At 54.2% G+C, this 22,835-nt stretch overlaps 2 protein-coding genes across 2 annotated transcripts in view; both read right to left on the reverse strand.

The window, feature by feature from the left end:
- The window catches only part of TIMP2 (TIMP metallopeptidase inhibitor 2), a 73,096-nt gene that overhangs the window by 24,304 nt on the left and 25,957 nt on the right, over positions 1-22,835 (reverse strand). The window lies entirely within an intron of this gene.
- CEP295NL (CEP295 N-terminal like) lies at positions 14,495-16,533 on the reverse strand. The gene has a single exon (XM_074020751.1). It carries the CDS (start codon positions 16,214-16,216, stop codon positions 14,552-14,554), a length of 1,665 nt encoding a protein of 554 aa, XP_073876852.1. The 5' UTR covers positions 16,217-16,533; the 3' UTR covers positions 14,495-14,551.

Raw genomic sequence — 22,835 nt, forward strand, 5'->3', positions numbered from 1 at the left:
ATCCTTTCATCCACTGACACCAGCTGTCTTTTTGTATTCACGTTCCTTTCTGCTCAAACATCATCCTTGGCTGCTCCCTGCCACTCCCCCTAAAATATGAGAGCCTTTGCAACCTGAAGTCAGTCAGGCGACTCGGCTGCTGTGCCCAACACTCCCTACCCGTGCTCCTGCTATTCTACCAGTTCATAATACTCCCCTGCCCTGAACACGCCCAGGTGCATCCATACCTCTGAACAGGCAAGTTTCTTTTCTTTTTTTTTTTGAGACAGAGTCTTACTCTGTCACCCTCCAAGGCTGGAGTGCAGTGGTGTGATCTCAGCTCACTGCAACCTCCGTCTCCCGGGTTCAAGTGACTCTCCTGCCTTAGCCTCCCAAGTAGCTAGGATTACAGGCATGCACCACCAAGCCTGGCTAATTATCATATATATTTTTTTGAGACGGAGTTTCATTCTTGTCGCCTAGGCTGGAGTGCAATGGCTCGATCTCGGCTCACTGCAACCTCCGCCTCCCAGGTTCAAGCAATTCTCCTGCCTCAGCCTCCTGAGTAGCTGGGATTACAGGCACCTGCCACCTTGCCAGGCTTATTTTTTTTTATTTTTTATTTTTAGTAGAGACAGGGTTTGGCATGTTAGCCAGGCTGGTCTCGAACTCCTGACCTCAAGTGATCCACTCACCTTGGCCTCCCAAAGTGCTGGGATTATAGGTGTGAGCCACCGTGCCCAGCCTGAACAGGCAAGTTTCTTCTGCCCCAAATGCCATCTCCCTCTCTCTGCCTGGAGAACTTCTCTTCATCCTTCAAGACCCAGCTAAAATAGCCCTTTTCTGTCTTCCTCTGGGAAATCCTGTCCTTCTGCAGCACTTGGTATATTCACCATCTCTTTTCCATCCTGCTGTCAATTCCTGCACACCTGTCTGCTCAGGGCCCTGGGAGGTCCTAACAGGTTGAGGCTAGATTCTGACTGCAGAACAGGTGGTGCTCACTGTTTGCCAGATGGAGCTGAGATGCTGCCGACAACTTTGGGCTGGCGGCCCCGGTGCGGTTTGTCCTTGGCTGTCTTGCTCCCTGCCTAATCTATATACCTTATGACAATGCTGCACCAAAAAATGTTTATGCAACTCGGTCAGTGTGCCAGATTAACTTAGTCAAAGTTTGCTTTTCATGTAGCAGAGTCACCAGTACAAAAGCAAACCAGGGCTGGGCACGGCAGCTCACTCCTATAATCCCAGCACTTCGGGAGGCCACGGCGGGCAGATCACTTGAGGTCAGGAGTTGGAGACCAGCCTAGCCAACATGGTGAAACCCCATCTCTACTAAAAATACAAAAATCAGCCAGGTGTGGTGGCAGGTGCCTGTAATCCCAGCCACTTGGGAGGCTGAAGCAGGAGAATTGCTTGAACCCAGGAGGTGAAAGCTGCAGTGAGCTGAGATCATGCCACCGCACTCCAGCCTGAGCAACAGAGTGAGACGCTGTCTTTAAAAAAAAAAAAAAAAAAAGAAGGCCGGGCGCAGTGGCTCACGCCTGTAATCCCAGCAGTTCGGGAGGCCAAGGCGGGCAGATCACGAGGTCAGGAGATCGAGACCATCCTGGCAAACACGGTGAAACCCCGTCTCTACTAAAAACACAAAAAAATTAGCCGGGCGTGGTGGCGGGGGCCTGTAGTCCCAGCCACTCAGGAGGCTGAAGCAGAATGGTGTGAACCCGGGAGGCAGAGCTTGCAGTGAGCCGAGATGGCGCCACTGCACTCCAGCCTGGGTGACACAGCGAGACTCCGTCTCAAAAAAAAAAAAAAGCAAACCAGTAGAATCCAAAGGAATCAACAGTTCCAGAAGGAGTAGCAAGCCGGCCTTTACTACAGTCTACTGAATTCTGTATGTTATTTTGGAAATTTCTGGAGCTGTTTTTCTTTTCTTTTTTCTTTTTTTTTTTTTTTTTGAGATGGAGTCTTGCTCTGTCATCAGGCTGGAGTGCAGTGGTGCAATCTTGGCCCACTGCAACCTCTGCCTCCTGGGTTCAAGCAATTCTCCTGCCTCAGCCTCCCAAATAGCTGGGATTACAGGCACGCACCACCATGCCCGGCTAAGTTTTCGCATTTTTTTTTAGTAGAGACAGGGTTTCACCATGATGGCCAGGCTGGTCTTGAACTCCTGGCCTCGTGATCTGCCCACCTCCCAATGTGCTGGGATTACAGGCGTGAGCCACAGTGCCCGGCCTTGGAGCTGCCTTTCAATGATCCACTATGCTGCACAACGCTTAACGTACAATAGGCACTCAATAAGCATGTCACTGGAGTTTAGAAAATAAGCAAAGATTACTTAAAAACGGCCAAAATGTTGCATCCTACCCTGGGCATTGAGGTTCACATGTTGTTCTCTTACAAAAATGCCTAAGGCTCCCAGGTGGCAGCTGGGCACTTGTTTGACGGAGGCGGCAAGAGACAGATCTTGCATTCGCCCCTGGATGGCTGGGTGATCTTTGAGAAGTTCCTTGACTTCATTGAGCCACAGTTGTTCACACCTAAGACGGAGACGATGACAACAGTCCTGACACTTGAGAGTTCATGGTGATGGCTACAGGGGCTGGTGTGGAGCCTGCGGTGCCCGGGAACTCATGTACGTATGGTTCAGGACCACGAGCATCACAGAGATGAGCAAGGCGAATTCTCTCACTCCCGTGGGTGAGGCATTGGGACGGTGGCATCACGCCACTCAGGTACGGAGACCTCGTCCTGGTCAGCAGGTCACAGAGTCTCGATTTGATGCAACCTCCCAACGTGCTAGCTTTGCCTGGGGGCTGCAGAGGATACACTTCCCTCCTTTAAAGTGTCCGAAAAGAGGAGGCTGGTTGAACCAAGGGTCCAGGGTAGCCACGCAGGGTTAGGACTAGAAAGAGAACTGGCAAGGAGGCCGCCAGATGCCTGCAGGGAAGTGGGGGTGAGGGGCCTGGAGGAGCAGAGCCTGAGGGTATCCCCATCTCCACTGGGCTGCTTTAGTCTGCTCCTGGGGAACAGAATTCCGATTCTTCAGGGTCTCTTTAAATTGGGGGTGGGCACCTCCTCCCCCACTTTGCAAAATGAGAAATTACATGAAAGAAGGAAAATGGGAATCAAGAGAGGCAAAGAAGGACCAGTTCCACGGCAACCTTCCCCAAAGCACCAGCGTGCCGCAGATATGACGGAGAGGGGCTGGTTGACAGCTTTGATCAGTGCACACCGGTCGGCATAGCGGGATCTGCACCGCTGACCTGCTCAGAGCGGTGGGTACCTGTTGGCGGTTGTTGCCCAGAGGCGACAGCAGGTGAAGAGAGGGTACAGGGTGGATCCTGCATGCAGAAAGCCTTGCCTGGGAGGAGCATCCAATCCAGGCAAGGCGACAGACGACGGACAGGCACGCAGAGAAGGAGAGTTTCCAACGGCCAGTGGTGGACAGAGGAGGAGGGAGGGAGAGCTCTCCAGAACACATTTCCATGCCAATAGCAATGGTCCGCACTCTGGGCTCCGGGATGGACCACCAGGACTGTAGGGGAAAGAAGGCCACTCCAAAGGGAGGGCCTCTCTGAGTCCAGACCATGTGAAGAACAGGGCTGGGGAAATCGAAGAGATATAAGGAATCTGGGAAGAAATGAAAATCGGGGCACAGACACGTTTATTGAACACCTACTGGGTGCTGGGCCTGGTGTTGGGTGCTGGGCCTGGTGTTAGGCACTGGGGCGGGGGGGTTGGCGTCAGCCCATCTCCTGTCCATGCCCCGAAGAGGGGACTGCTCTGCTCCTCTGCCCCTTCCCCAAGGAGCCAGAGGCAAGCGCGAGAGGGGGGAGTCTTTATAAAGATTCTCGTTCTAACTGCCCTGAGCCCAAAACCTACGGCCTCTCCCTGAGCGTCTCGGATTTCGTTTTTCCTTCTTTCCCTTCTGCTGTGAACACAACATCTGGGTTTGAGATCAAGGGTGATACACTGGCTGATGAATTCACTGCCAGATGCCGGCTACTGGAATGTACAACCGTCGGCTGAATTCAAAGCACACACAACCGCGGGGTCCCCACCCCCACCCCTCCGGCCCAGGACACCACATGATGTCACCTCCCCCCCTGCAAAAACAACCCCTCACGCACCCGCCAGAGTGGGGACGGAAAAGAACTGGATGGGCGGAAAACCAAGGTCACGGCGGACGATCCAAAGAGGACGGGCTACGGTCAGCCTTCGAGAATCACAACAGCCCCTGGAAAACCAGGAGGCCGCACTGGCTGCTACTCTCGGACGGCCGCAGACAGTGAAGGCGGCTTACTGGAGAACCTGGTGTCACCAGCATGTGCCAGGGCCAAAGGCTGGCCTGAGGGGCGGCACCCTCCAGACTCCAGCCACGCCAGCCCCAGGCAGAGACGCCAGGGCTTCTGTGGCACGGTCCTCTCTTGTTCTCTCTCCTCGGTGTCCCCTCTGCTGCCATCAACATGTGGGTCCTGCATCCTCATGTCCCCTTCACACACCCACCAACACCTTTCCAATCCTACTGTGTCCACAGAAGCACTACGGAAGTTCCTGCGGAAAATAAGAACAAGCTATGCCCACAACTGGGGGAGGGAGCCACACCCCAAAAGGAAATTGCCTCAAAAGGCCGGGTGCAGTGGCTCACACTTGTAATCCCAGCACTTGGGAGGCCAAGGCGGGTGGGTTGCTTAAAGCTAGGAGTTCAAGACCAGCCTGAGTAACATAGCAATACCTCATCTGTTAAAAAACAAACAAAACAAAACAAAACAAAACAAACAAACAAAAAACCCACAAAAATTAGCTGGGCGTGGCGGCATATGCCTATAGTCCCAGCTACTCAGGAGAATTGCATGAACCTAGACGTTCAAGGCTGCAGTGAGCTATGAACGCACCACTGCGCCTTGGTCCTGGGTGACAGAAGGAGACCCTGCCTTTGAAAGAAAAAGAAAATTGCCTCTAAGAAATGCATTTATTCCACACTCATTGAATTCTCTTTATTATCTTGCCAGGGCCCAACTGCTCGCTGGAGGGATCCCACGTGCCATATATATAAATATACCTTACAGAACATTTCCACTTGAGCCACTCTGCCGGGCCCCCAGGCCCCGGTTTGGGACAGACAAACCAGTGGACATCAACACCCAGCCTTTAGACCGCTCACAGCCTCTTCCCAGGGCGCTCCACACCCTGTAACAGCACAGCGCCTATCTTGGCTGAGGGACGCGCTCAGGCAGCAGGAGAAGGTGGCCCACTGTCCCTCAAAGTCACCTGTCTGCCCAGACGAGGTGCAGGGATCCCTGGGACTCAGAAACACATTCGGCTGCTAAATACACAGTGAAAACCCGGCCCGATCATCTGCGCCTTGCGTGCGCGCTGACTCGGACTGGGAGGGTTTGCTCCGTATCACCAGAGGGCACTGGCCCTCCCAGCCGTCCACCCTCTTCTGCAGGCTCCAGCTTCCACCTGGGGAGGGGCGCCCACAGGACCCGCACTGCCAGGGAAAGCACTTCCCTCCCCTCTGTCCTATTCTGCTCATGGCCCAGTGGAGAATGCCAAGGAGTCCCCATGCTCTGAACATCGGTCATTCCTGGGAGTCAGGTGGGGGCTTCAAACACGTGCCAAAGACCCTACTGGTCCAATCACTAGTGGGTGGGGGGCATTCTGATGCTGCAGCTGGGTCAGAGTCAGCCCAGAGCACCCACAGTGGCAATGAAGACCAGTGGCCACTGCATCCCAGGGGCCAGCCCTGGAGGACTCCGCACTGTGTAGATGCAAATACAGTCTGCAGGCCGGAGCTGCCAATGTCTTCCAGCGTCATTTGGTTCATTTGCCTCTGGGTGGAATTGCATGCCAATCATTTCAGAGGAATTATTCTCTCTCCCAGATGAAACCCAACCTCCAGGTACTCCTGGGCAGGATCCAATGGCAGTTGCAGGTGGACTCAGCCCTGTTCATTTACTGGGGAAGCACTGCGACGTTCCATGCCTCCTGTCTAAACTCTCCAGAAAAGCGGGGTACCATGAGTGCCAACATCTGCACCCTCAAATCACACAGTTAGTAAAGCCCTTGCTAATGTTTGTAACTATAACTTGCGTTGCCATTCAGGGTGAGAGTCTCTTGTCCCTTTTGGGTGGATGTGACGACACCATATGGCTGGTCAATCTGGCTGGGGCTGCTTGACCATTGACTTTTTTTTTTTTTTTTTTTTGAGATAGAGTTTCGCTCTTGTTGCCCAGGCTGGAGTGCAATGGCATGACCTCGGCTCACTGCAACCTCCGCCTCCCGGGTTCAAGCGATTCTCCTGCCTCAGCCTCTGGAGTAGCTGGGATTACAGGTGCCCACCACAATGACCAGCTAATTTTTTTTTTTTTTTGTATTTTTAGTAGAGACGGGGTTTCACCATGTTGGCCAGGCTGGTCTCGAACTCCTGACCTCACATGATCCACCCACCTTGGCCTTCCAGAGTGCTAGGATTACAGGCGTGAGCCATCTGGCCTGGCCTGACCATTTTGATTAATATGTCTAAAGTGCCAGTTGAGCGTGTACCAGGGCCCCTCTGCCCCAGCCACCCCCAAGATCAGAGTCTGAAAAGGGAGGTGAAGCCTCTTTTCCCCACTTCTGGTGTCTACACCCTCAGCTCGGGACAGATGTCCAGTAACACAGCTGTGGCCCTGCCCTGCGACTACTGTAATAAATGACTGTATTTCTCATAGTCCTGCTCTCAGATCACTGTGGGATCCCTAAATGTTTGGGTGTAACTAATCTGGGATCATAGTAAAGACCACTTAGAAACATGGAAGTTCTCCATTCAGGCAGCACCTCCTTCTTTCAGCAGGATGGGGCTGACCTCGCCAGCTGGAGCAGCGGAAGTGGCCACAGACGCTGCCAGGGATGGCAGACGGTGATCCAGGAAGGGGCTGTGCTTACAAGGACCCCACACTTGCTCTAGTCCTCTAGGTTTGGAGGCTACGCCTCTCCCTACGGAAATGCATGGGGCGCAGGCGCACAGGGCAAGGCTGAGTAGCCAGGAAGTGTCACAAGGGTTGTGAGGCGACAGCGAGGGTTAGCTGGTCCAGCTCACCTTCGGCCTCTGGCCTCAAGTGACACAGCCGGGTGCCCTCGGTGGACAGTCCGAGGGTCTCCCCCGAGCACTGGGCTCTGCCCTTCCTCGGCCCCTTCATGCCGGCCCCTTCTGGCCAGCAGTGCGTCAGACCTCCTCCCAGCTCACTCCTTTTAGGGAAATGAGCAGAAAAGGGGGCTGTGACTTGGTAATTAAAAACAGCCCCGTGGTACTGGGCGGGACCCAGGCTCTTCCCGCCCTGCAGCTGCTGCGGAGGCCAGACCCACCCTCAGGTCCTCCAACCTCCTCGGTCCCCAGAAGCCAGCAATGGGGCCTTCTGGGGAGCAGGAAAGACCTCAGCAGAGGGGGCGGCATAGGAGCACACTGGGCATCTGTCCCCAGTTGAGGGTATAGACACCAGAAGTGAAGACGTGGGGCACCACCTCCCTTTCCAGACTCTGATCTTGAGAGTTTGTGGGTGGCTGGGACAGAGGAGCCCCAGGTCCACCCTCAGTGGTGACTTGCAGCTCTGGAGCAGGGCAGGACCGTGACATCCAGGGTGAGGACAGAGGACTTGGCCAGCATGACTCAGGCCAGGGTGAGAAATGCCTGGAATGACAACTACTCAGAAAAGATGTTTTGTTGTCGGGGGGCGGGGGTGGGAGGGAGGGTTGGGCAGAGAAGATAACAGGGCACACAACAGAGATCAGGGGACAGAAGCACAGCCTCAGCCCTGGGCCACACCACCTGCCAGCGGGCACCTGGGTGTTCCAGGCCTCGCCCCGCCAGGGAACGCTCCCTCCTCAGCTGCCCAAGGTTTTAGCGCACGTGAGCTGCTGGCCACTGAGTGCCCGTCTCCATGGAGACCAGCTCTCCCATCTCACTTCCTGCCCATTCGTTTTGGCTCCCCTTGGGGAACTCGAGTGAAACAGCATCTATCAGAGCACCTCAGCCACGCAGAGCTAAGCCGCACTCTCTGCCCAGCCTTCCTGCTGCCCTCCCCACCCCAGGGCCCTGCTCCCTCCCTCTGCGGCCCTGGGAGGACCTCCGGCCCACGTCCTGCTGCCCTCCCTTTCCCTCGTGGGCCAGCAGGTCTCATGCCAGAGCCTCCGGCTGGGCTCGGCCCTTCCCATTCACGTGCTGCTGAATCACTCGAAAAAAATGCACCGACCCTGGGAGGATTTGCTGAGAACAGGGCGGCTTTGTGGAGGGAAGTGCAGCTCTGCATTTTCTCCGCCAAGACCCACGGAAGAGCCAAGCTCAGCCCTGCACACCCCCAGCCAGAGCCGGAGCAGGGACAGGAGCAGGACCGTGCAGGGCAGGAAGCAGAGGGAGCTTGGAGAGGCACCGAGGGAACCCCCACCCGTCCCTGCAACCCGCCCCCCAACAACGGCTGAGCAGGGGGCCACGGTGACAGCTCCGTAGCCAGGGGCAGCAGCAGATTCTCTCCTCGTGCTGTTGCTGGGGGGCTGCAACTTGCTGCATTTCTCAGGAGACAGAAACAGGGACGTGAAGGCTGGAATCCCGGGGGCCACACACCCAGGAGAGAATGAAAGCGGGGGGCCGGTGTCCCCACTCCTCTTTCCCTTCCTCCTCAGCACAGCCTGGCAATCGAGCCCCATGCTGAGCGGCCCCCAGCCTCCCTGAGCTTGTCCTGGGGGGTGTGCGACTGTGTAGCCCCGTCTCCAGCTGTAGGATTCGGACTGGGCTGTCACGGCAGTTGCAAGTGCAGGCTGCACCCCAGCCCTCTGCCCCGTGTCTTCTTGGAGGTCTCGATATAAGCTCCTTGCCATTTGTACTCATTGGAAGAACTACCGCAGGTCAGGGAGGGTGCTCTGCCCACCCCTCCACTCTAAAAACCCTATATCCCTTTGTCTTATGTGTCTGAGATCCTGGTCACACAGGGCTTGGGGTGGAAGGGAGATTTGTGAGGAGAAAAGATGGATCCCCCAGGGCAGTTCCCAGTGTGGGGTCACATCCAAAACCCAATTGGCCAGCAGGTTGGGGGAGAGCAGGTCAGGAGGTGAACAAGGGGCACCTGCCAGACCCCGTCAGCCTCCCCCAGCCCATGGACAGCTGACCTCAGCAGCAAGCACAAGCAACGCCGCTGCTCCCCCTCCAAGCCTTGCGGACAAACAGGGCAACCCACGCACCACTGCTCAGCCACGGGGGCCTTCCTGGGTCCCTGTGGTTTCGGGAGAAGAACGCACAAGGCAGGGAGCAAAGAAGAGCCCAGAGGACGAAGGTTCCAGCAAAAGCAGAGTGAGGCGGGAACACGGAAGCTGTGCCCCGAGGGTGGGAGCATAAGCACCAAACCAAAGCAGAGCTCTAGAAGGTGCGAAGTGTTCAGAGCAGGAGAACTGTGCGGGGTGCCTGGAAGTGCTTTAGGAGTATGAAGCTGCACACGGCCACCACATCCGGGGTCCTCACCACTGCTGGCATGGCAGTGCTCTCTGGAAACCTCAGGAGCCCCACACCCTTCCGGGTGGCTCCATCCCTTACTTTACAGTCAAATGGAGGCTGGGCAAGGGCTGGGGTGTGAGTCCAGGGGGCACCCCTGAGCCCGCCAGCATAGCCTTATGAGGTGCCTGGCACTTTGGGGAGGATTTAGGCTCACAAGGCAGGGGGCGGGCCCTGTGCACCTGTGTCTGGAACAGGGGTGGTGGGAAGAGAGATGCTGGAACCTGGGTGTGAGGGGCAGGAGGTGGAGGGCCAGGCCTTGGAGGAAGTGCAGAAACCTTAACACTCTGCCCAGGTCACCGAGCTGTTGGCAAGTGGCAGAGCCAGGGCTCCAACCCCGGCAGTAGGGCTCTCACCGGCTCCTGGTGGAAGCATGGGACGGGGTGAGTCAGGGGAGGCTGGAGGCTGCCCCACGGGCCTTTCCACTACAGTCCAGCTGTGCCAAGGTGACCAAGAGGGGAGGGGAACACAGGCGCTGCCAGGCCCTGGGATGGAAAGTCACCCATGACATTTCCGTAAGAATCACTGGAAGGCCACGGTTTTGGGTGTGGGCGTCCTGGAGAGCTGTTTTAGTGCCCACGCCAATGCCCCAGTTAAAGAACCAGCCCGTCCCCTTAGCCTTCTGCAGGACAGGTGGGAAAGGGCCGGGTGTCTGGTCCTGCTGCCATGGGACAGTGTAGGTGTGACCGTCCGGGCAGAGATGAGTCACCCTCCACCCTGTCTCACTGCCTGTTTCCACACCTAGTTTTAGCTCAAGTGTGGCCAAGAAGGGGCGATTCCTAACCTAGAACACACGGGTCACAAATACTACCTTTGAAAACAGAAACAAGAATAACCCACTCAAAGGCAGGCTGGTCCCTCCATCAGACTGTGGCTTCCAGGCTAAGGCATGAAGACCTTGGCTACTCAATGTTTGGGCCCCATTGTGGCCATGGCTTTTAACTCAGTCATCCCCTAACATCCTCTCTGCCCTCTCAGACAGAGGTGATGTTATAGTGACAGGCGGCTACGCTCCAGGTCTCCATATGCAAAAAATAGCCAGACACAACGCAAGTGCAGGAACAGCAGGAGCACGGTGACACCCTGCCCTGAGAAATCCTTGTGGCTTTTGAGAAACAGCAGCCCTCCTGACCCCCAGCTTCCTTCTTAATCATGTTGAGCCTACAGCAAATTGTGGAGAGACTTTGCAACCCTAGCCCATGACATTCCGGAACCAGAGGATAGATACAAACCAGGCTAAGATCAAAATTTGCTTTTTTTTCCCCCTAAGATAGGGTCTCTGTCACTCAGGCTGGAATGCAGTGGCGCAATCACAGCTCACTGCAGCCTGGACCTCCCAGGCTCGAGGGATCCTCCCACCTCAGCCTCCCTAGTAGCTGGAACTATAGGTGCAGGCCAGTGTGCCTGGCTACTTTTTGTTTTTATAGAGACACAATCTCACTATGTTGCCCAGGCTGGTCTCAAACTCCCGGGCTCAAGCCATCCACCTGCCTCGACCTCCCAAAGTGCTGGGATTACAGGTGTGAACCACCATGCCCGGCCCCAAATTTTCTCTACTTGGCCTCAAGCAGAAAGCCACAGACAACAGAGACCTAAGCTACTGGTGATTTAAAAACCCAAAAGCAAAAACAAAAAGTCTTGTGGGTTGCTGCTCCCACCCCGTCCGAATGAGCGTAACGCTTGTTGGTTCCACGAGCTTCATGTTCTTCAGGGAAGTCCGGCTCAAGTTTCTCAGAGGCATGCACTTGGGGTCCCGCTGGGCACCTCGCCCCACACAGCCAGAGTTCCAGCTGTTACTCACTCATCACCTGCGTCCTCCACCAGAGCAGGAGTCCTGTGGTTCCATGTGCATGACTCACTGCTCATCTCTAGTGACTAAGACAGTGTCTAGGACTCATATCTGTACATTTATTTATTTATTTTGAGATGGAGCCTCCCTCTGCCCCCAGGCTGGAGTGCAGTGGTACAATCTCAGCTCACTGCAACCTCTGCCTCCTGGGTTCAAGCAATTTTCCTGCCTCAGCCTCACGAATAGCTGGGATTACAGGCGTGCACCACCACGCCCGGCTAATTTTTGTATTTTTAATAGAGAAGGGGTTTCGTCACATGTTGGCCAGGCTGGTCTTGAACTCCTGACCTCAAGTGATCCACCCACCTCTGCCTTCCAAAGTGCTGGGATTACAGGTATGAGCCAACGCGCCTGGCCTCATATTTGCAAATTAAATATTTTATAAGAACAGGTCAATCTTTTCTGGGGAAAAAGGGTAAAAATAGGAAAAAAAAAAAAAAGAGCAATAAATGGGATCTTTCCCACACCTACATCCCAGCTGTGCCAAAAGCACTTTTTGATACCCAGTCTTTTGATTCAAATGCATCAGAGATATAGTCCTCTTTTTGGAAACAAGCACGAAACAGGAGAAGCTATGATCATACACACGATGAGGATATGCTGCAGTGAAAATGAGTAAGAGAGGCGTTTGTGTGATGTGGATGAATTCAGTAACCATGCTGAGCCCAAAAAGCCTAGCTTCCAAAAGACCCCACATAATATCCTTTTTATAAAGTTCAAAACCAAGTAAAACTAAACACTATGTTTAGCATACATGTACGGATAAAGATAGGGAGGGCTAAGCCCCACATTCAGCAGGTATACCTTTTGTTTCTTTTTTTTTTCTTTTTTGAGATGGAGTCTCGCTCTGTCACCCAGGCTGGAGTGCAGTGGCGCAATCTCAGCTCACTGCAACCTCCACCTCCTGGGTTCAAGCAATTCTCCTGCCTCAGCCTCCTGAGTAGCTGGGATTACAGGTGCTGCCACCACGCCCAGCTAATTTTTTGTATTTTTAGTAGAGACGGGGTTTCACAATGTTGGCCAGGCTGTTCAAACTCCTGACTCTCAAACTCCGATCCACCAGCCTCAGTCTCCCAATGTGCTGGGGTTACAGGCGTGAGCCACCGTGCCCAGCATCTTTGTGTTGCTGAGACAGGGTCTCGCTCTGTCACCCAGGTTGGCAGTGGTGTGATCACAGCTCCCTGCAGCCTCAGCCTCTGGGGCTCGAGCGACCCTCTTGCCTCAGCCTCACAAGTAGCTGGGACTACAGGCACACGTCACCATGCTCAAATTTTTGTAGGATAGGGTCTCTCCATGTTGCCCAAGCTGGTCTCGAATTCCTGGGCTCAAGGACTTCCTACGCTGGCTTCCCAAAATGTTGGGATTATAGGTGTGAGCCATCGGCAGGTATACATCCAAGGAGGCAGCAGGGGGAGGGAAAAGGGAGGTAGCGCACAGGTAGTGAATTTCTGGGTCTTGGGTCTGGGTAGTGGGCTCACAGTGCTTCATTATATTATCTACAAAATATTCATAAGTAAGGCCATTCGGGGACCAATGATACCAACATGTCACAAACGAAGACTGGTTGATCTAAGTCAATGTATCTGAGGTTCTTGGAAGGGAGGGAGACAGACTCTGAAACCATCCTAGTCCAGGGATCAGCAAACTATGGCACAAGGAGCAGATGCCACCCACCACCTATTTTTGCAGAGTCTCATTGGAACCTGGCCACGCCCTTTCATTTCTGTATCATCTGTGGCTGCTTCTGAGTAGCTGCAGTAGAGCTGGGTAATTGCCACAGGGGCTGCACTGCTGGCCAAGGCTAAAATACTTCCTCTCTGGCTCCTTGCAGAAAAAGTGTGTTGATCTCTGTCCCTGTCCCTAAGACTGCAACTGGCAGAAGAGAAGCTACCCAGTGTGAGGTCTCCGTGGCCATGGTGGATGCCAGGTCGGTGGCAAAGCTAGCGGGGAGGAAACTGATCAAACACCCAGGTGCCCACACCCTTGCCAGTCCCAGAGGGAGTCACCCAGTGGGGCGAGGGTTGCCTATCTTCTCTTTTCTGTCCTCTCTCTTTTCTCTTAAAGTTATAAGAATGTATTACGTGATGTGCTATTTAAACAATGCTGGTTCTGTCACTTAGAAAGACTAAGAGGTTTTAGCTTTGGTTCAGTCTCTGTTAATGTCTCAGCCCGTGGCTAAGCACCAAGTGATCTGTTTCCTGAAATTGTGCCCGTCTGACCTTGGGTGCCCCTGAAAGGCCAGTGTTTATTTGGCTAAAACATCTGAAGGGCTTAAATAACCTGGAATCTCCATCTGTGCCTGTGGCCCCTGAAAACAGACTGTCCCCCAGGCCGGAGTGCAGTGGCATGATCAGCTCTGGGAGATGCATCCACAGTACACGGGCTAGACACACCCACTGAAACCCACACAGGTTCCTATTCTTGTATATAGGTGGTTTCCCAAATGGGACTTCGTTTTAAAGGCAAGACTAGGCCGGGCACGGTGGCTCAAGTCTGTAATTCAGCACTTTGGGAGGCCGAGGCAGGCGGATCACAAGATTAGGAGTTCAAGACCAGCCTGGCCAACGTGGTGAAACCCCGTGTCTACTAAAAATACAAAAAACTAGCCAGGCGTGGTGGCAGGCACCTGTAATCCCAGCTACTTGGGAAGCTGAGGCAGGAGAATCGCTTGAGCCCAGGAGGCAGGGGTAGTGAGCTGAGACTGCACTATAGCACTCCAGCCTGGGCAACAGAGTGAGACTCCATCTCAATCTGTCAGTATGACAGATTGCCATTTTTTTTTTTTTTTGAGACGAGTCTCACTCTGTAACCCAGGCTGGAGTGCAGTGGTGCAATCTCGACTCACTGCAACCTCTGCCTCCTGAGTTCGAGTGATTCTCCTGCCTCAGCCTCCTGAGTAGCTCAGATTATAGGCACATGCCACCATGCTCGGCTAATTTTTGTATTTTTAGTAGAGATGGGGTTTCGCCATGTCGGCCAGACTGGTCTCGAACTCCTGACCTCAGGTGATCTGCCCACTTCAGCCTCCCAAACTGCTGGAATTACAGGCGTGAGCCACTGCACTGGCCCCAGACTGCCCATTTTAAAGAGGCCTAATAGTCTCTGAGGCAATGACGCAAACACAGATCTTAGAGACTCGGGTATCAGCTCTGGCATCACCATTATCAATGATGTATTTACCCCGGGTGGGCCTCTCGCGTTTAGCATATGTTCTGGAACTCTTGCAAGCGTTTCCTGGCTTCTTCAAGAAACTGCTTGTGCAACTTGTTTTGCTCTAAAATCTGCTGCTGCTGGTCTCGGATCATCTGACTGTGCCAGTCGTCGTCGGCGAGGCTGGTGCCCGATGGGGAATTGGTGCTGAGCTCAGATCCTCTCTCCCTTTCCCGGGCTCTTGTGGAGGAGGACTTCAGATGCGCCAGTCGAGCCCTTCTTTGCTCCCTCCTCTCTTTTTCTAACTCAGCCTTGTAGTGGATTTCCAAGCTCATATCTGGGTGTTCCGTTCGTTCAAGCGATTCCAGTTGTTTTTGTCTTCTCTGCTCCATCTCTGCTTTCTGCCTTTGCCTGGATGCCGTTGAACCCGCTCTGTCTGTCTGGTCTTGAAGGTGGAGCTGAAGGGAGCCCTCTGCCAGCATGCCCAGTTTGGGGGTCTCTTGTCCAGATTCAGTGCTATACGATAATGAGTCCCCTTCACTGATAAATATACCTGCCTCAGGAGACAATGTTTGACTTCCATTTCTAAACGTGGGCTTGACCTTGCCCATTAACGTTTTCAAGTTGGTCTTGGACGCTGCCTGCTGCTCCACCTCCTCTGCTAGGCTCCTGGGTTCCCCAGCGGGCAGCATCTCTGCGTCTGCTGTTTTCTTCCCTCTTGGGGTCTCAGCGCCACATTCTTGCATCTCTGAGAAGGCATGCTCTTCCCCGGGGCTCTGGTCCATCCTGGGCTTCAGTGCCAGGTACAAGCGCAGGTGTTTTTTCAGCTTTCTGTTTATGTTAAACAACTCTTCAAAGGCCAACTCCAGCTCTTTCTGCCACTTGTTCTTCTCCCGGAGCGTGCACTGAGATGCTGGGGACACAGCTTCCCTTCTGTGGCTGGCACCAGCTGGCCACAGCTGCCCGAGGTCTCTCAGCTTCCCCTCTGGACTCTGTCCCCGAGAGCGACTGGTCAGGGCTGGAACAAAGCAAACTGCCCCCTGTCCCAGTGGCCTCCTCCCCGCCCGAGCTGTTCCTTTCTCTTTTCCCTCCACACGCCTGATTTCTCCCACAGCAGCCACGAGTGGGTCTGGCCTTTTTAGGTCCGGCCCCCTGCTCCTCCGAGGGTGGATGGCACCGCGGCCACCCCCGGACTTGGTCGAAGGTTCTCGCCTTCCCTTTCTCTTCTCAGGCAGGGCCAGGTGAGAATTCGTCTGACCCATGGCTTTTGTAGTCTGTGGTTTCTCTGGGCTCGCTGCTGTCTTCCGGGGCCTGGAGTGCCTGGGGTGTTGCTGGCCCAACTCTTCCCTGCAACTCCTCTCTTCACTAGGGGCCGCTCTGTGCTTCTCCTTGGCCCTTGGGGGCCTGGCTGATCTCCGCTGGACGGGCCCCTCTGAGGCGGGCTCATTTTCCCTGGCCCGTCCTCCTCCCCAGCCTAACAGACGCGCTGACTGCAGTCGGTCCAGGCCTCCGACGTGCAGGTACCGCGCCTCCCGACACCCTCTCCCCAACTCCTCAGCCAAGCGCTGGAGCTGGTAGCTTTTCCACAGCTTGGCATCCGCTCTTCTCTGCAGAGCGAGGTCGCCTGTGCCCCGGGCTTGTAGCGATTTGTGCTTTTTCCTCCAAAGCGGAGCTTCGTTATCAGGACAGAGGCTCAGCCACGTGGCTCCGTCCATGTTTCCGTTCCTGTCTGCGAACCCGGCAGATGCAGCTTCCCAGGGAAGGTGCTTGGAGCAAGAGTGGAGGGTTCGAGGGGCGCCCCCGGGCCTGAGGAGCCACAGAAGCCACGACTGTTGCACAGCAAACCTACGAGGAAGGGAGCACAAGTGCAGCTTTCCGGAGCTCCCAGGAGAGTGAGCAAAGCCCTGGAGACAAGCACACGGGATTCTCACTGTGGGAACAGGCTGCAAAATGTGCCCCTCCGAGTTCTCCTGACCCGTGCCCGCCAGGGCCCACTCTCAGCCTCCCAATTTCTGTCCTGCACACTTTTGACAAGAGCCTGCAGGGCAGCTGTTTTGAACAGAGTATGGTTTTGTTTCCCAGGGGACATCGGCAATGTCTGGAGACATTTTCTATTGTCACAAATGCAGGGAGGAGGTGCTCCTGGCCTGCAGTTGAGTGGAGGCGAGGGAGGCTGCTAAACACCCCACACTGCACAGGAGGGCTGCCCAAGACAGGGAATAACCCAGCCAGAGAGGTCAGCAGTGCCAAGATGGAGAATCCCACCCTAAGGGGCAAGTGTTAGGATTCAGGTAGGGGTGAAGGGGTGCAAAGGGCAGCCCTTGGAAACAAATATTCAGAAGAGCAGCTGGATGTGAAAGAGGAAGTCTGGGCCTCTGGAGGGAGAACTGCTCATAAAGGAAAGGAGGAAGAGATGGAGGAGGGAGGAGCCTGCCAAGCATGTATGTGTGCAGGGCTGCGTGTGTGTGCATGCATGTGCAGGGGTGTGTGTGAGCGTGTGTGCATGCATGTGCAGGAGTATGTGTGGGTGTGTGTGCATGCAATGTGTGTGCAGGGGTGTGTGTGCAGGGATGTGTGCGCAGGGGTGTGTGTTCAGGGATGTGCAGGTGTGTGTGCAAGGATGTGTGTGCATGTGTGTGCAGGGGTGTGTGTGCATGTGTGTGTGGAAGTGTGTGTGTGTAAGGGTGTGTGAGCAGGGGTGTGTGGAGGAATGCGTGTGTGCAGGAGTGTGTGTGTGCAGGGATGTGTGTGCAGGGGTGTGTGCAAGGATGTGTGTGCATGTATGTACAGGGGTGTGTGTGCATGTGTGTGCAGGGGTGTATGTGCGTGTGCATGTGTGTGTAGAAGTATGTGTGTGCAGGGGTGTGTGTGCAGGGGTGTGTGTGCAGGGATGTGCAGGGGTGTGTCTCCATGCATGTGTGTGCAGGGGTGTGTGTGCAGGGATGTGTGTGTAGAAGTGTGTGTGTGCAGGGGTGTGTAGGGATGTGTGTGCATGTGTATGCAGGGGTGTGTGTGCAAGGGTGTGTGTGCAGGGGTGTGTGCATGTGCATATCTGTTTATGTTTCTGTGATCATATCTGCACAACTGTGTGTACAGGGGGGTGTGCAGGTATGTGCATGTGTGCATGTCAGTGTGTGTATGTGTATGTGTCCGTGTGGGGCATGCAGGTATGTATGTGTGCATGCATGTCTGATACTTGAATCCAGTAGAAACCAAACAGAGAGGAGGAGAAGCTGGTGTTAGCTCTGTTTTCATGATTCCCAGCTCTTTCCTTTTATAATGATCAGAGAAGGACTCTTCCAGTTCTCTTTGGCATCAGGAAGGGACCCATGCTTTGTCAGGCCTTCCTAGGAAAGGAGGGACATTTACATAAAGAGTATGGGATTGCGTCTGTTGCCCCAGGCAGGTGATGCCAGAAACAGCCAGATCTGTGAGCTGCAGGAACGGCTAAGGGACAGTCACAGTCGATATGGAGTCCCCCTCCACTGCCCCTTCCCTTCTTTCATCTTAGTCTATGTGGAACCAGGCTAAGCATTTGGAGTCAAACGTAGTTGCAGAAAATACTGCATCTGTATTACAGCTAACATTAACTGTGCAGGCTCCCCTCTGAGCACTTGCCGTGTATCTGTTCATCTTTTTTACAGTAATCCTTTGAGATATGAAGCTCCTACCGCCCCCCCCCGGTTTACAGACAGGGAAACTGAGGCAGGCAGAGATGAAGATGCTTAACTCAGATCACACAGCTGGTAAGTGGCAGAGACAGGCCCTCTGCTGCTCGGACGAACCCCAACACCTTTGACCAACCTCAGGTGGTCACATTGCAGCGGGCTTTGACTTAAGTCTTCTAGTGGGAGGTCCTTGCACCTCTTGGTAAATCAGATCACACATTTAGAATAGTGGTTAATATGATATTGAGCCAGTCTGCCAACCACCATGATGATCAAGAGAGAGAGGGAGAGAGAAAGCTGGGCCCTTAAATGCAATGATTGAGATTTTTGACACAGGTGCCATGGCAATTTAATGTGGAGAAAGAATGAGTTTTTGTTTTACAACAAATGATGCTGGCATAGTTGGATATCCACAGGCAAAAAATGGGAATTCACAGCCTTATCTCACCCTATATACAAAAAGTAACTCACAATGGATTATAGCCTTCATGTAACATCTACAACTATAAACGCTTAGAAGAAAACGTAGATGTATATTCATGACCTTGAGTTAGGCAAAGATTTCTTGGATACAAGACCAAAAGCACAACCAATAAAAGAAGAAACTGATAAGCTGAACATCATCAAAATAAAAAATAATAAAATAAAACCTTTGTGCTTCAAAAGATACCAAAAGTGAAGTGAAAATACAAAGTACGGACTGGAAGGAAATATTTGCAAATCATATATCCAACAGAAGACTTGAATCCAGAACATATAAACAACTCTTACTACCCAGTAAGATGGCAAATAATCCCATTTGAAAATCAGCAAAAGAAGGCCAGGTGTGGCAGCTCACACCTGTAATCCCAGCACACTGGGAGGCTGAGGCAGGCGGATCACTTGAGGTCAGGAGTTCGAAACCAGCCTAACCAACATGGTGAAACCCCGTCTCTACTAAAAATACAAAAATTAGCCGGGTGTGGTGGCGTGCACCTATAATCCCAGCTACTCGGGAAGCTAAGGCAGGAGAATTGCTTGAATCCGGGAGGCAGAGGTTGCAACGAGCTGAGATCGCACCATTGCACTCCAGCCTGGACGACAGAGTGAGACTCTGTCTCAAAAATAAATAAAAATAAAAATCAGCAACGGATTTAAATAGATATTTCACCAAAGAACACAGATGTATGGCTAATACAGCACATAAAAGATGTTCAACGGCAGCGGTCTTTAGGGAAATGCATGCTGACCTTGCAGTGTCCTGCCACCTCACGTCCACTCCAACGGTGATCGTCAAAAAGACAGACAACAGCAACTGTGGGTGAGGAAGGAGGGGGAGGAACTGGAGCCCTGTGCACACTGCTGGTGGGAATGGAAAATGGTGCAGCCATTTTGGAAAACAGTCTGGCAGTTTCTTAAAAAGGGAAACACAGACTTAGCCTATGACCCAGAGATTCCAGTCCTAGGTCTATAAGCAAGAGAAGGCCTGAGTCCACGAAAAGAAACCAAAGCTTGGAGAGGTTGAATAACTTTCCCAGCTCACACGGAGGAGCCGGCCTCAGACACCAAAGACCACCAGGAACAGCCATGGGGATGTCCGATTAGGTGGAGTGAGGTCAGGGCAGGTGAATGTCCCTCTGTGCGCCTCGGAAGGCGCCTGGAGGCCCCGAGCTTCACAGTCTATTTCTGTGCCAAGAGCCATTGGCTCACACTCCTTGTCAACCAACAACAATTAGTAAAACCTGGACAAGCCTCCCCTGCTCTGGAAGTGCCCCCAGCCCATTCAATGACCTCAGTGCACCCTGTGCCAGCCCCACTGGCACAGGCATCCCAATGAAGCAACGTCAGTTTTCCTGGAGACACGCAAACGGGTAAAAACTTAACACATCTGGGCAGAGATCTTTGGGATAAGTCCAGAAAATTGCAGCCAGCTCCATCATTCAGGAATTGATCCCCACTCTGACACCATCAGATGCAACCTCGTCCCTGCTGCCCCAGCTCTCCTTGCTCTCCCCTCTGAGACCCTCCCCACTCACTGACTTGAGGCAGAGGGTAGGGTCTCACGTGGACTCGTGCAGGCGCTGGCAGGGATGGTAACTGAGTGTTAGTTGAGCCCAAGATGACCAAGGAGAAACAGCTGTTCACCTGTTACACAGCCTGCTGGGACGCCTGCCTCTGCCTGTGATGCCCGGCCTGAACTCCAGGCAGCCCAGAGTCTCTCCAGCCCTGCCAGACAGGACGTCGGGTGCCCTTGGCAGGATACTTGCCAAGGAAGAGAGCCATGGTTCCAATCAGGGCCCTCGCTACAGCTCCCCTCCCAGAGGCACCTGCCCTCTCTGGTTGCTTAGAATATTCTGGAAGGGGCAGGGGTCCTGGTATACCTCTGTCCTCCACATCCTCCAAGTGTTCTGAGCATCTTGGGCTGCTTTGGGGTTTTCTACTCCCCCAATGCCCTCAGGTCCTGCCCCCCAGAGCTGACAAGCCTGCCTTCCACTGGCTGCCTTCAACCACGCGGGGAAACCACAGATCCCCGCTCCACAGAAGCCGCGCTCGGAGTAGCAGACAGGAAGGCGAGTGGACACCAATCTGGCCTCCGGACGGCACCACGGCCTCCCACAGAGTGGAGTGGACACTGGGCCCATTCTCCTCTCTTGCTCTCTGCAGGAGCCAGTCCGTGGCAGCTCCACCCCAGACTGATCCAATCCCAGCGCCTGGGCCCAGGAATGTGCTCAGCCACCAGATTCCCAGCGATTCTCACCAAAGTCAGGCAACCTCCGGCCTACAGCTTGAGAATGACGTCCAAGCAGCTCACCTTTCCCTGGGCGGCCGCTCAGACAGCTTTCCAGCCGAGGCGGTCCTCACCCAGGGACCCTCTACCCAGGTAGCACCCCCTGCCCCCCGATGGCCTTCTCACCCCCCTCCGAAGGCGACTCCAGGCCTGCCGTGCACTCCTGTGGCATCAGGGCAGAGTGGGGGACGAGCATCACAGTCGTAGGGAGTGTGAGGCCCCCAGAATGGGGGCTCCAGTCAGACAGGCCTGCGTCCCAGCTGCAGGATAGCACGTCCTGTGGTTCACTGTGAGACCTCCGCCTCTCTCGTCTGCCTCACGCTGCCCCCTCACACCCTCAAGGTGTGACGGTGTTTGAACAATGCACATGCCCATCTGGAGCCTTGGGGTGGGCCTGTGAGAGAATGGCCTGCCCACCCCAGTCCCCGACAGGTGCGCAGTCCTGCGGCTAAGCAGGGGCAGTCATGGCAAAGGCTCAGGCCCTCCAACTACCAGGCTGTGTTGTGATGAGGCTGCTGGAGCCCCAGGCACCATGACGGGAATGGGTGAATCCGCCCATGGTGGGTGACTCTCAATGGGATACTAGCCTGGTACACTTGGACACCCCAAAATCAACGCAGACATCACATCCCCAGGAGAAGGCGCCCCAACAGACATAGGGGACAACGGCAAGCCTGGCCGTCCCTGAGGACAATGGCAGGACTCAGAGTGCCTCTCTCCTCCTCAAGGCATGAACTGGCCCCTCCAGATGCAAGGACGACCTTTTCTTCCCACCTCGGCCTGTAACAGACACGACACAGGCCATACTCTTGGCTAGAGTCACCACAAAATGATCCGGGGCGTGAGTGTGAAAACAGGAGTCAGTGGGGCTGCTGTGTCATTTTTCCTGGAGACACGGAAACGGGTACAAACTTAAAACATCTGGGCAGAGATCTTTGGGATAAACTCCAGAAACTGACAAACAGCTCCATCATTCAGGAAGTGACTTCCCCCATGATACCATCAGATGAAACCTTGTCCCTGCCACCCCCCGCTCTCCTTGCTTTCCCCTCTGAGCCCACAAAAAGAAACAAAAGCTCAGAGTGGCTGAATAACTTTCCCAGCTTACACGGAGGAGCTGGGTTTGAATCCAGACATCACGCTGATCAACACACAGACCCACAGGGTTTCGTACTCTTCCGGCATTTCACACACATCTCTCGCCATCTCACCACCTCACCATAGGCGGTGAGGCCTGTTCCTATCCGCACAATCTGACAGGGAAATTGAGACTCAGAGAGGTTAAGTAACTTGCCTAAGGCCACACAGCTCATAATCAGGGCAACAGGGATTCCAGGCCGAGCAGGCAGGCCCCTGATCCAGTCTCCTAGCCTGCCGCCCAGGGAGGTCAGAGCTGGAAACCACTTCCACAGCACAAGGAGACTCTGCTCAGACTGTGCTTGGCCTCACACAACCTGTGACCTCCCTGGCCCTCCTGGGACTCTGGCAGGTGTACTGAGCTTCTGATGGGTGGGAAGGCCTGCAAGGGGCCTGCGTGCATTCTGTGTGCATTGACCCAGGACACCATGGTTGGTGCCTCTGAGTTCATCACGTTGACCATCCCCATCTTTCTGCTCGAGTACCTGATTGGTCAACATGCACAGAAGGCTGAGCCCCGGCCATGGTGCTGCTTGAGTCTTGTTAAAAGTCAGGCTCTGATTCAATAGTTTGGGCCCAAGACTCTGCATTTCTTCTTTTTTTTTTTTTTTTTTTTTTTTTTGAGACAGAGTCTTGCTCTGTTGCCCAGGCTGGAGTGCAGTGGTGCAATCTCAGCTCACTGCAACCTCCACCTCCTGGGTTCATGCAGTTCTCTTGCCTCAGCCTCCCGAGTAGCTGGGATTACAGGCACGCGCCACCATG

This window comes from Macaca fascicularis, chromosome 16 (assembly GCF_037993035.2).
Source record: "Macaca fascicularis isolate 582-1 chromosome 16, T2T-MFA8v1.1".
Lineage (NCBI taxonomy): Eukaryota > Metazoa > Chordata > Mammalia > Primates > Cercopithecidae > Macaca > Macaca fascicularis.